The following is a 13,233-nucleotide window of genomic DNA, read 5'->3' as shown; positions in this document are numbered from 1 at the left end:
GTGCCCTTACTGAGCAAGCAAAGGCATGTCAATGGCCTATGCATTTCCTGTCACCCAATTAATCCGGCTGGCTGAAGAACCTAGCCTGGCACCTTTTCCCTCAGAAATATGTTACTTCAATATAAAATCAGAAGTTAACCGAATGAAAGAATTTCTTGCTTTGGTTGTTCATATATGTCTGGGGAGCTGGGGATAAACAACAAATATGCATTTAATTACTTTTGATGTCAATATAAAAGTCAATAAATACAACATACATATTTTAATTATGAATAAGGGATCACTAAAATGTTCGAGTGCCACAAAAGAAACATGGCTTGAATTTATCTACTTAAATGAACCAAACTGTGACATAATGCTCGGTTATGGGAATGCTTAATAAATAGGGCCTCTAGACACAATCAATTACCAAAACGCAAGGCACATCTGCCAAAAGGACAGGAATGCTAAAAGGGAGAAAAGAAAACGTATGATTTGTGGCTACTGATCTACATCACAGTTGTATGAAACAGTTTCAAAGTACATCAACCCATTTGAAGTATAAGTGTATAAAATTGTTAGGATAGAGAGGATACTTCAACTTGCATTGAAATTGTGATAATCTAAAGTTTAAGTTCAACGTGGCACGAATACTTCTGCAATGCATTTTAATTACAGACATCAACTAGAAAAAATGATTTCTAACTACCTAGTAAGCTTTTATAATAAAAAAGTAATGAGATGAATCTGGCATGTCTGGACAAACCTGGTAAGATACCTCTGCTTTTAACTTATTCCATGGTACATCAGTTTGTATGTTTTTATGTACTGTTTTCTTTTTTAACAAAACAATAAAGTCAGCTAAAAATATTCTAGGCGCATCACAACCATTTTCAAACATTACAATAGGTACTAACCAGCCAGAGAAATCTCACCAATCCGTTGTATGGCATACAATGAAGCCAAAGAACAGACAGGTCTTTGCTTGCCTCTTTACTGCCTGTGTCTCTCTCCCAGGCAGCTGCATGCAGAGGTCTGAACCTGCCTGCTGGGAAGGAGCAAGGCAGCTGGTTATCCCACTTTTAACAAGCTAAAGCTCACCGAGAGGGAGAGAAGAAAAACATAAAGCTGTTGTTGCTGCCCTGCTCCTGCACTGTGACTCACATCCCCTCTTATGGCCTAACCTGCTCATCACAAGGGAAAGGGTGCAGAAAAGGAAAACAAATATGCCCCGTTGCTGACCCTTTGCAAAAGCCGAACTTTTTAACCAACAAAAAGTTTCACTCTGCTTTTCTGACCTTCCTTGACATGTCCCCCTCTGCGTTAAAGGCTTTTGAGTTGGTGGGTAGTTTTCTTACAAAGGCAATCACTGTCCGATGCTTTTTACAAATATATAAAGATAGCTTTGAATGGCTAATACTCTTTTACAGAGGATGTTTATACCAACACAACCTGCAAATTTATTTTAACAAGCAGTTCATCAATCCATCTTTGTGTACAAATTAGGTATTTAGAAATATTAAACTTGTAAATTTGTACTTATTACAGAGCCTAGTGCTTTCCACTAGAATAGGGTATGTAAAAATGGTGCAAGAGAGTGCACATTAGCTCAAGTCAAATGTGTAAAAATAAAGCACAGCCACTTTAAATTCTATTGTTTTCTGAGCATACTTCATCTTTGTTTTAATAAATAATGACACTGGATTATGTGGAGTAGTTTTGCAGCTGGATTTGAATAATTTCAGAACCTACCTACCATAATAGCTAAAGGGTGTATTTTCCCAGAAGAGGAGAGTTACTGGAATTTAAAATAATGAAATGTAATTTGCTGACTGAAGGGTGTAAGTGGCTTAAAAATTAAAGTATTTCAACAGGATAAAAGTTTTTTTTTTCAGATTTCTTTTTCAGATTCCAAAACACTTTTTCCCTCATCTGACAAAATGAAATCAATCTCAAATAAGGCAGCATTGTTTCTGAATGTTTGACTATTCATTTTGTTGGCATATTCAAGTTTTATATCTCTGTGGATACAATAAGAAGCTATTATCACTGACAATTGGCCTAGAAGGGGGGTTTTGAGCATAGCGAATCCACCCCAGAACTGTACTTGTTGGAGATATGTTGCTGCCAGACCTGAGTCATACATGATGAAATGCCTATTTGTCCTTCAGACTCTCTCAATTTAAAAACTATGCGTACATTTTGTCTGTGCAGTGACTGATTTTGGTTAACCCCCTTCCAAGTCCCCTGTTAACATTGGAAAACCTGTTTGTGGTGTTATATAATGGGGCAGAAATTACTCCTCAGATTATTCCACATAACTGCACGCTGTTCAGCGGCAGCATGTTTACAATAGAGAAGTTATTGTTGTTTCATGCTTCAAATTAGGCGCAAAAGAAAATTATGAGATGAAAATCTAAGACGGCCTAAATGTTTTTTGGCACCATTTTTGGCAAGGTAGGACATAAAGTCCTCATACAGACTTTCAACAACCTGAGTGGAAAAATTAAGTCCTGTTTTTTCATCATTAAGATGTTCTTGAAAAAAAAAACTAGTTTTTTAATGGTTAATGAGAACACTATTATACTCAGGAAGTGTTTTCCATTATTTTTTTCTCTATATCCTTTTTTAAAAAAAATATATAAGAGCCTTTCATTTATTTCTGGAGAACACCAGACAACTAATTTCTGGATAAATAGATTTACAACCACAGAGATAATCTGTCAATTTTATGAAACGGATGTATTGTGAAAACAGTTTTTGTTCATGTAAATTGATATTTCAATTGATAAAATGACTGAAAGTGGAAAGCAGAAATATGGTAGTGAATAGGGAGGAGGTGGTCTGTCATTGTAGATTTAAGTTGGGTCCCTGAAGAAAAGAAGGTTTAGACACACATAGCATACATAGTATGTTATTAAGTAATTTATCAATTAATTCAATGTTAAAGTATTCAAAGCTGTGGCTCTACCGTTTGGACTCAATCCTGCCTTTTAAATCAAACATGCTGTAGAATGTATAACTGTGATATGCACTTTCAATGCAAAGATCAAAATATAATCCAAAATATTGAAAATACATGAGTTTTAGTGTGATCACAGTGCTCTTGTTTCAGTGTTCCACAAGTCATGACATAATAGTCTTAGACTGATCTGACAAGTTTTACGGTCTACATCCCCCTGCCAAAATTTGTTGCAACATGTTGATGACATTTGAAACAATCTACAAATGTACAAGTGAAAGAATAACAGATTCAATAATCTATTGTGTTAATTTTGAACAATTTCAACTAAAAATATGGGGAAATTTATATTATTGTGTGCATCCTGTGGTTAATTTTAACTTGGGGAAAGAACATGACAAATGAACAGGTTTACCTTTAGTTATCTCTGAATGAACAAGGTAGGAAGAGGTAAGTAGTCAAATATACTCATTACCATATTTAAGAAGAGACTGCAGAAATTCCTGCAATCTGTTATATTTTTTACAATTCTGGAGAATAAAGACACAGACCAAATCAATGGCATTTTCATAGCCAAATCCAATCAAAGGTCACACAAACGCTAGGAAAGCAAGAAATGAGAGCATGATGTCACAAGTACTAGTAGTTATTCCTCAGTAACTTTATCGTTTTAAGAGTCATGTCTCTAACTGACATGACTCTTAAAACTAAAATTGTTGTCCTGGAGTCCCAAATTTTGCAAGAGAAAGTCTTTTTTTTTCCAACATTTTGTTGTCGGAAGTTCTTATAGGCTTGTTAAATGTGTTCTTGCATGTCTGTTATTCAGTTGCTTAGTTGCATTACCAATATAATAAATAGGGCTTACAAATAGTTTTTAAAAATCTGGAATTTCAATAATCTTGTTTATTGTGACGACACTGACTGATCCAACAAATACTGGATGCAAGCAAGCCTTTTAAATTTCTAAATTTCAAAATGCTTATTGACATTTCTCACATTGCACAACTCCAGTAATGACCACTAATTAATTAGTTTTTTTTTTTTTTTACTTTTATCAATTCATCTTTTACTCTTGCTTTTAAAGCCACTTTTTAGTGTCAGACAGAACTAAACCAACAGTCAATGCTAAAGCCAGATGTCAAGTGATATTGATAATTATCTTGACAAAGAAAAGTGAGTTGAATTCACGCATTTTCAGTGAAACTAAAATCACTAAAGTTATTTAAAAAGAATCAAATTAAATTTATTTTCACTGCAGTTCAAAACTGTCACCATTGACAGCATTTATTTTGTCACTGTTCAACTACAGCTTGATGAAACTATAATATGAAAGCATGGGACAGAACATAATTTTAGTACGCGTTTGTAGATCTATGCAAATATGATGCACAAAACTAACTAAGCAATTATTCTGTTTTGCTTGAAAATAGTTTATTTCTTTATACTTTATGAAAGAGTTCTGATCTTACCGTGTCTATCAAAAACATTGCATGGCTGGCTCACATGGCGTGATGAGTCTCTCTTCCCCCCCTTGATGAAAGCTGGCAAACTGGGTCTCCTCTGGTCCCCTACAAATTTCCCCGGCTGCTGCCCCATAAGGGCAGGGTGCCAGGCTGCAGCCGGGACTATCCAAGCTGGTATCAGTTGTTCCCCGTTCCACAGTTGGGTACCAGACAGGGAGAGGCTCAGGGGGACACAGGAGACCCGTTTCCTGCCTCAGAACGTCCCTTCCGAGAGAACGGGTGATTCAGGTCACCTGAGCAGATTAAAGTTACACCAGGATGTCTCCGTGTGTCACACATTAGTGGAGCGTCCACGCTTCACAAGACAAAACAAGCCATTTCACGGCAAGTCTGAAAAAAAATAAAATACATAAGTGCATTTACAATTCAATGCAGATATCAATTACATGAATCTGGTCCATCTGAATAACTGATCCGGAAACAAGAACTTCTAAAGTTTAGCTATGAGATAGTGTTGCTATGCTAACTTTCATTACTTTGGAACAAAAATGTGTGACCGTATTAAATAGATTTTTTATTATCTGTAAACCAGCTTATGGGTTCCCAGATGTAGTTTTGAAACCCAGTAACCTCATGGAGAGTGAAATGTATTCCTCCTCTATCTTCTACACCTTAACTGTCTGTCTTTTTAACAACCCAAAAATATTTCCAACAGCTACATTGGTCTTTTCAGCAAACATAAGTGTAGAAATCATCTGTCAACCCAGTTAATGGCAGTGCACAGCAACAACTGGGAAATACTTTGTGATGCATACAGCTGGGGACAACTCAGGTCACTGCAATTGTTTCCCTGGTTTCTCATAAAAGGACCTTACTTTGGGAACGCTATAATGGAAAATTTTTGCCATTTTGAAATTGCAATTTTTTTAACTCCAGTGTGTTTTGATATTGTTAAATTGCCTCTGCAAACTTAAATAAGGCCAAAATTGCAAATATAAAACTGTCTTAGTTTTGTATTTGAGAGTGCACTACATAATAATTTTACAAATTGTTATTGTTATGGGAAGGGAGCAAAACAGTATTGAAATAAAATTATTTCAAAAACTGAGAAAGATTTTCTCAACACGGCAGTTCAAAATAATGTGTTAATGAATTTAAGGAGTGGTGCCTGCAAAATGGAACAATACACACAGATAGTGCGATTCTAATGGACTTGTCCCCACATGTTTAACATAGAATAAAGTTAACATTTGCAGTGTGCATTGATTTTTTTGTGATTTGTGAACTTAAAACTATCATCAAAATGCTTCCCATATCATAACAAAAAGCATGTATTAAGTCTCTTACCGTCTTGGTCAACAGCTATATTTTCCCCTTTGAATTGGTCATCCTTTTCAGCAAATTATCCATAAGATTCCAGCTTTTTCAAAGTGAGTTGCATTTAAAGAATTACTGTCTTCTGGAAGAAAAATAAATAAATAAAAAAACTTCACTATAACCAGGAGTGTTTTGTTTCAAGGTTAAACACAAAACCAAGACTTCCCAACTGAAGAAAATTAAACATAGGGCTCAGAGAACCAGAACAGAACGTTAACATACCATTTTTGAGGATTTTAGTATTACAAAAAAATTTATTTCATCCTAGATGCAAATAAGGACTTCTAATATTTACAACCTTCCAATGCTAATGGTGCACTGACTGGAGTTTTCTGGCTGATTGTTGATTTAAAAAGTCTGACCTGCCGATTCCAATTTTGACAACTGACTACAAACATGCAGACAGGATGTGGTGGGCCAGATTTCTACACCTTAAATCAGCCGAACCTTTCTTACAGGACAGCAGAAGAGGACAGTGGTTGATTTTTAAACCTTTGCTGAGGTAGATAAGATTGGATTGGTGAATAAAATCTGCTTCACGTGTAAGAATCGTCTGATCAGAGATCTCCCAAAATTAAGGAAAGTGGCACTGATAAATTGGCCGGCAGATAAATCAGTGCACTCCTATAAAACGCTTTAACCAATAGCATGCACTCAGCATTTACTGCATGTAATAGGCGATTAATTCAGATTAAGGTTCAAAACGACTTCTGAGATTGAAAACTGCTACTGCTTCAATCCAATTTACATTAACTAGAGCAAACCTATATGTTAAAAAAATCTAATCAGAGCATTTTGTTGCACTTATCAATGATGTTAAAAGTGGCAATACAAAGATTGTCAAACACACCAATAAAAAAATAAAAATGCCAGTTTAATTTTTTTTTCATATGCCAGCTACGTTTAGCATGCTTTGATAAATAAATATTGTTTTGACAGCAAACAGATAATACCTGCCATACTATCTGTTAGGGTGTTCGAAAACATAATTAAGAGTTTTTTCGAAGCAAATTTCCATATTACCATACAATAAATTATAGAAGTGCCCATCCCTACATGTATTTCTTTTCATGTCTTTTTTTTGTTTGTTTGTTTTTTTTACTTAAAAAAATGCAAACTTCTGAATCACTTAAAATCAAATTGATTTTAGTTGCCTTCCTGGGCCTTCCAGAGCTCTGGAAGTTGATTTTGGGAAGAGAAAGCCTCTTAAGTGCTCTTAAGTGCTAAGAGAAAGCACTTAAAATACAGTTATATTTTACTGTATTCCCGTGTTGTCAATAAGTCAAAGACCATAATAAACCTAAAAATTATGCACAGGACATGCAACTTTACCTGAAAACCTGTAGAGCCTTATGGGCATGTCTGCAATTTTTTAAATTAGTAACTCAAACTGATAGTTAAAGTTTTAGATTGCATCCTAAATGTGGTAGATAAACTGAACACTTAATGAACAGCACCCCTGAAAAGCAATCGGTTTGAGTTATTTTTTCAAAGGAACAAAATATTGCTGTGTGCATAATAATCTCGAAATATATGAACGTCTTTAAATTTTGATGTTCACATTTTAGAAAACGGCTAAGTGTTTTTTCTGCACTACACCCTTGACAATTCAGACGTAATTCGTAGAATTGGAGTACCTTTAACTCAGCTGTCCACTTGCAATAAACAGTTAATCAACAGCAACTGGCAAAATTGGTGAATGTAAATATTTTACACCACTTGGAAACAACTTGTTTTGCCTCTAAAACGTTGACAAAGAGAAGATACGTACGTGTGACAAGTTACGTGGTCAGAGAAACAGTGAAATTGTTGGTTAGCCGGAGCCATGAACGCTAACCAACGTCTGCTGGTGGTGGTATGCAGCGCGCGGACCCTAAACCCACATCGAGCAGGCAACAGTTGGTTCTTGCCGCTTCCCGACAAACAATTTCGGACAAGTGCGCTAAAACACCTCAACAAATGTCTCTCAGCACCAAACATTCCCACATTACGACTGGACTTTCCAAAGTCAGCGCAATAACTTAGTTTCCAACTTCCGTGTCCACTTTTCCCGTCTCACGGAGCTTCTCCCCCTCTGATACCCGGAGTGGAGACGCTTCAATCAAGGAGGCGAAGAGAAGTTCAGTGAAGTCCGCCGGCCAAATAACAGCGACTCTTTCTGCAAGCCCTGTCCAATGCTCACAGCTACCGAGCTCGTCGATCCCGCCTGCTCCGTTTGCGTACTTATTCATCGCTTTCACGTCAAAACCGGAGCAGTAAACTTTTGCCGAGGAGCAGTTGTTTCGCCGAGGCCGCCATACTTCCATACGCAAGGTGGTTTACAGAAAAATGTGGGTGGTGCAACGTCTTACGTCACGTTCGTGCGTGGGATAGTGCTTTGGAGCTGATGGGGCTTCACAACTGCTCAGATACAAACCTAGTAAGACTGATTAGTTACAGTCAGTAGAACATAGACACATGAACATATTTTGTTACAATTACACTTCGAAACAATTTGAACTGTGATACTGGTTAGATGCAGTTAAAGCTCAACAATTGATTTCAGTTGGAACTCTGACACAGAAGCCAGTGATGAGCATTTCAAAAAATACCTGAACTATGGCCCAAATCCCAGAAAAGGAGGCTTCATGGAAGCAGAGCAGGACTGAAGAAAATGATGAAGTTCAAACAATTTGTTTCATCAATAATAATGGACAAAAATTATGTCCTCAATTCCAACATCCCTGTGCCTGACTTTCTAACCATACGGCCAAATATAGATTTGAAGAGCAACAGCAATAGCAATTGAGGTGGATTAGTGGTGCTTGCAAAAAAACTGATGGGATTGTCCAGGCCTTTATTGTGAAAAATCTCTGCTCGAATATTGAGCTGCATATTCAAGCAGCTCATAGTGTCATGAGAATGTCAAACAGCAAGTCTTCAGTCAGAGGTTTCTTTGAGATTAGTGCAAGACTGACCACTACCAGAGACCCTTTCCATCCTCAGCATTACCATTTGCAATTATTCTCTGGGATACTTTAATGAGTTATAGTATTTATTGAAGTTTTGAAATCACAAACTCTATCTTCCTTCAGTTGCTGGAAGGTTTACTACAGGATAACTTAATTTTAGTCAAGTGATTAGGAGCAGCTTGCAAGGTAATATGACGATAAAAAACCCCTACCTGTTGGAGTGACATTAACAGCAGGTAATGTCTGATACCTTAATATAATTTTAGTGATAATACAGACAACACCACTGCTCCTATTAAGTCAAATATTGCAATTTTATACATGGTTTCCTTCTTTTTTAATTCATGATTCTTCCACTCTTTACTGCACAAATAATTTAACATGGCACTTTTAATGAACCATAAATAGAAGCAGATAAATAATTTCTTTAAAGCTCTTTGAAGACTGTTATCGTCTGAAAGACGTCCATCTCATTTTCTACCAGAAACAAAGATCTTGGTTGAATGAAAATTCAAAATCTAAATCTGGCAGATGTGTATGAATAATTTTGGGCTAAACTGTAACAGGTAAGTATATAAAAAAGGGGGAAAGAATTTCACTTCTAAAGTATTGCTGAAGTATTAAAGGATGTACAGTTCGTCCTTTAGCTGATGTGAGTTGTTTGCCCCATAAAAACGTCTGTACATTTTTCCATCTTTGACGTTCCACACCACAGACCACACAGAATCCAGAGAAAATACAAATTACAAGAGTTTAATCAAACAATAAAATTGCTTTGTGTATCAAAAGATGTCAACTGTTGTCTTCTAATCACTTGCCATTTTTTTAATCAGTTTTTCACAATAATAGCTATGGGTTTTATCAAATACAAAACAACAAAAGCCATCTAAGCCACGTAAGTTCTCCTATTAGACAGGGTTTACTTTGATTTTGGTTAGATATTTTAGTTTGTGTCTTCTTAACTCTCATGTTCCAACAGCTTCTGTTGTGTCAACATTACAATCTCCTCCATCACTTCTGGTTTTAAGACGTCCTTGACCTGAAGCAAATAGATAAAAGAAGCTTTTACTGAGAATAAGCAATTTACACAATTTTTATATAAAAGCAAACAGCTCAAATATTTCAATAATTCTGCTATGAAGGAAAAGTCATAAAAAAAAACTTTATGTGCAATGGCACTTCAATATGTTTAGGCTTGTATTTGAAAAAAAAGTGAGGAATAAACTGTTATTTAAATACTTTGACAAAAAAATTATAGTCGTAACTGTAACATGCATAATAGATCCATCTTCTGACAAGATGTATGAAAAAATTAGTTTCAATTCAATTGTGCAGAAATTTCAGCACAATGGCCTCACATTCAATTTGTTTAATACAACTTTGTTTCTTCTTTATAGATTACATTTTGGACTTCTGGATTCTTACCTGATGCTGCAGAGATGACTCGTAGCAATAGAGAACACTTGTGTCATACAAAAGCACTTTATGAGCAGCCAAAGCCAGTAGGCAGTTTCTAAGCCGTGAAATCACCTCTCGATCTGACAGGCTCACAGGCTGAGACAGGGACACATGTACAAAAATAACCTGAGTTAACCACAATTCACCTGAGGTCATATTTGAAAATAATTAGAGCTGGGGTCTCCCAGTGCTTTTCTCCAGATTGGTGTTTGTGGGCTCTAAATCTACCTCCAGACTGGTGTAGAAGCCGCCAGCTTCCTCTTCTTGCTGTCCCGGCGTGGGATACAGCCATACAAAGCCATTATTCCCTAAGATGATGGAGGCACCACAGGGTAGGTTGTGGAAATGTGTTTTCTGCCTCTTGATCAGAGATGGGGAAAGCTGCACCAGCACTCCTTGACCCAACTGAGAGAAAGAGGACAAACATATCATGAGGTAAAATGACGACTAAAAATTTTAAAGCAATACAAAGTGATCTTTAATTTTAACACACACACACAAATTAACTTTTAACAAGATAAGAAATGCAAAGGCAACCTCTTAGAACAGCATTGAAGTGGTAAACTGGTCATCATTTAGTAGCATATCATCACAACACAACATAAAAAGAAGAAAACCTGCATGAAATAATTGTAGCGTACTAAAACTTACTTTTCCATACTTTAAACTACGAGTGTGAAGTGACAGGGCTCCATCTGAGAAAACAGACTGCACTTCTGCCTAAAAAAAAAAAAAAAAATCACAGGAAAATACAAAAATACTCATTATTCTTAGAAAAGGTAAATATAAGTCAATAGAAGGCTAATGATGCCCTACACTGATGAGATCGCCCTCTTGAAGGTATTCTCTCATGGTGAGCTCATCTTCTGCTGATCTTCTCCTCTAAAAGGTTAAATCAAGCATTTCAGCAAACACTGTGACAAAAAAATGACTAAACAAAATCAAAGTCATTTCAATAATCTCACCAGTTCTCCTCCTGGCAGGTTGACAGATGACAACAAGAGGACAGAATCTAGCCTGGAGTTGGTCTCCACCTTCCAACGCTTCTGCTGAACCTACATTTCACCACAAATGTAGGACCAATAGTTTTTGAGAAAGAGGACAAAAAACAATCACACAAATTTTATTTCTAGCCCGAAAAAAAGAAAACAGGTGATCCAATTTAAAAAAAAAATTGAGGTGATTTGTTAGAAGTAATGAAATGAAAATAAATTAAGTCTGACAAACTTAGTTTGGTTACATGTTAACAAATTAACTCAAGTTTTTTTTTGACATTTAGAGTTCCATTTTCTTTTTACAGCATAAGGAGTAAAAAAAAGATTCTCACCTCTGTAATTCTACCAACTACAACATCTCCAACTTCACCATTAAATCTGCAAAAAAATATATATATATATAATTCAAATGCATTTGCAGAATTTTCCAGAAAACACAGCAAGATATAAACTAAGTAATAGCAGCACATACGCATTATCTTAGTTATTAGAAGCACCGGGTGTTCAAAGTTCAGTGACTCACCTTGTCTTAAGAGGTCTGACACATATTAGTTTGTCCACCCTCTGCACCTCTCCAGCCACCGATGCCGTCAGCTTGTCTTCGTCAACATATGTACCATGACCCCTGGGGGAAATGAGAACTGTAAATATGGAGTCTGAAAATATGTAACTGGATTTTGTAACATGATTTCCACGTCTGCGTATACTACCATCTGTGAATCTACAGAAGAGATTGATTTGCTCCAAACTCTTAAGTTTGTGATTATGCTACTGGCTGTTCCATCCTCACAAAGACATCCAAGAGTTATTCAGTATTTGGGGCTGAAGTTTGAAGAATCCAAACGCAAAGTTAGACATTAATTTTATTGATTGTTCTTAATGAAATAGTAAAGTTTTTTGGGGGGATTATCCTCCTCCTAAAACTATGTAAATTTTATTAGATCTCCAGCGAAGTCGTACAAAATACAGCAGGAGAAGCACTCATGATAAAATTCTGTAATGTTTATCTGAAATGGAGAGACCAGGCATTTTCAAGGACGTTAAGGAAAATGAGCTTTTTTATTATCATCCTTTTGGGAGCTGATTCAGTTTCTACCAGATAGTTGGTGCATCGCTTACCAAATAACAGTTTAAAGAAATGTTAAAATTTGCACATTTTTCTATAGCTGAATATTTTTGCGAAAAAAAATTGGGGTGGCAATTCAAGTCCAACAAATTCCTTTACTGTTTTACTCGTTACGTACCTCATGAACCCAGTGTCTGAAGTGATCACATCTCCGGGGACAACCAGATCTTTTCGGTCAGCAGCAGAATGTGAAAGAGACATTGAGTTTTTAACAGTCGGTAATCTCATGTCCACAGCCATGCTGCTCTCTTTCTTTCTTTCTTTCTTTCTTTAGCTCCTGAGCTTCAGCTGGATGTTTGACCGCGGCAGACTTAAGACAAATATTGAATTATTTAAAATACAACATACTATATTAGCTCTAAAGTCCAAGCAAACTTTGGTAAGCTTAAAATGCCTTGTGCTATGAGTGAACCATGCTAAGCAAATAACTGTCTCATTTCCGAGTGCTTCTACTAAACCATGTGCCATCGCCCCCTGTAGGTAAGGAGTGGAATGTCACTCAACCCGTTTACATCCATGAAAGAAAGGAAGGAAGGAAAAGAGAAAGAAAGAAGAAAGAAGAAGAAAGAAAGAAAGAAAGAAAGAAAAAGAAAGAAAGAAAGAAAGAAGAGAGAAAGAAAGAAAGAGAAAGAAAGAAAGAAAGAAAGAGAGAAGAAAGAAAGAAAGAAAGAAAGAAAAGAAAGAAAAAAAGAAAGAAAAGAAAGAAAGAAAGAAAGAAAGAAAGAAAGAAAGAAAGAAAGAAAGAAAGAAAGAAAGAAATGAAAAATAAACTGTTGGAGTGGGAATTTTGTCTTTTGTTTACAAAAAGGTGTGACGAGCAGGTTTATAGCTTTCTCCAATTTTATTTAATTGTAAATTTAACTTTCCGACATATTTGTTGTCTGTTTATTGGACTTATTAAGGTTAAAAAAAAGGTAACGGT

General features: G+C 36.1%; 2 protein-coding genes across 3 annotated transcripts in view; both read right to left on the bottom strand.

The window, feature by feature from the left end:
* The window catches only part of abl1 (c-abl oncogene 1, non-receptor tyrosine kinase), a 34,064-nt gene extending 25,976 nt beyond the window's left edge, over window positions 1-8,088 (bottom strand). Inside the window, exons 1-3 of one of the 2 annotated variants that reach the window (XM_055040234.1) lie at window positions 7,553-8,088; window positions 5,752-5,863; window positions 4,411-4,794 (exon numbers count right to left, since the gene is read on the bottom strand). In XM_055040234.1, coding sequence (XP_054896209.1) covers window positions 4,411-4,537 — 127 coding nt within the window. In that variant the 5' untranslated portion in view covers window positions 4,538-4,794; window positions 5,752-5,863; window positions 7,553-8,088. The remainder of the gene's footprint in view (window positions 1-4,410; window positions 4,795-5,751; window positions 5,864-7,552) is intronic. The other variant, XM_055040235.1, reaches the window with a different exon arrangement.
* A 1,387-nt stretch (window positions 8,089-9,475) lies between these two features.
* On the bottom strand, window positions 9,476-12,747 carry exosc2 (exosome component 2). The gene is made up of 9 exons (XM_055040242.1): window positions 12,430-12,747; window positions 11,709-11,810; window positions 11,518-11,563; window positions 11,156-11,245; window positions 11,007-11,072; window positions 10,842-10,910; window positions 10,419-10,595; window positions 10,158-10,286; window positions 9,476-9,771 (listed from the first exon to the last, which is right to left on the bottom strand). The coding sequence occupies exons 1-9, from the start codon at window positions 12,549-12,551 to the stop codon at window positions 9,691-9,693; spliced, it is 882 nt and encodes a 293-aa protein (XP_054896217.1). The 5' UTR covers window positions 12,552-12,747; the 3' UTR covers window positions 9,476-9,690.
* Between the last annotated feature and the right edge of the window lie 486 nt (window positions 12,748-13,233).

Source organism: Poeciliopsis prolifica, unplaced genomic scaffold (genome assembly GCF_027474105.1).
Source record: "Poeciliopsis prolifica strain line A6 unplaced genomic scaffold, Auburn_PproV2 SCAFFOLD015, whole genome shotgun sequence".
Taxonomy (NCBI): Eukaryota; Metazoa; Chordata; class Actinopteri; order Cyprinodontiformes; family Poeciliidae; genus Poeciliopsis; species Poeciliopsis prolifica.
This window is presented reverse-complemented; position numbering and strand designations above follow the sequence as displayed.

Bases quoted from the DNA above. Each gene is read 5' to 3' on its own strand.
- exosc2 (XM_055040242.1), bottom strand. From the start codon at position 12,551: ATGGCTGTGGACATGAGATTACCGACTGTTAAAAACTCAATGTCTCTT. The intron at 11,073-11,155 runs GTGAGATTATTG...TTAACCTTTTAG, and splicing joins ACCTGCCAGGAGGAGAACTG to AGGAGAAGATCAGCAGAAGA. The intron at 10,911-11,006 runs GTAGGGCATCAT...TTTTTTTTTTAG, and splicing joins AAGAGGGCGATCTCATCAGT to GCAGAAGTGCAGTCTGTTTT.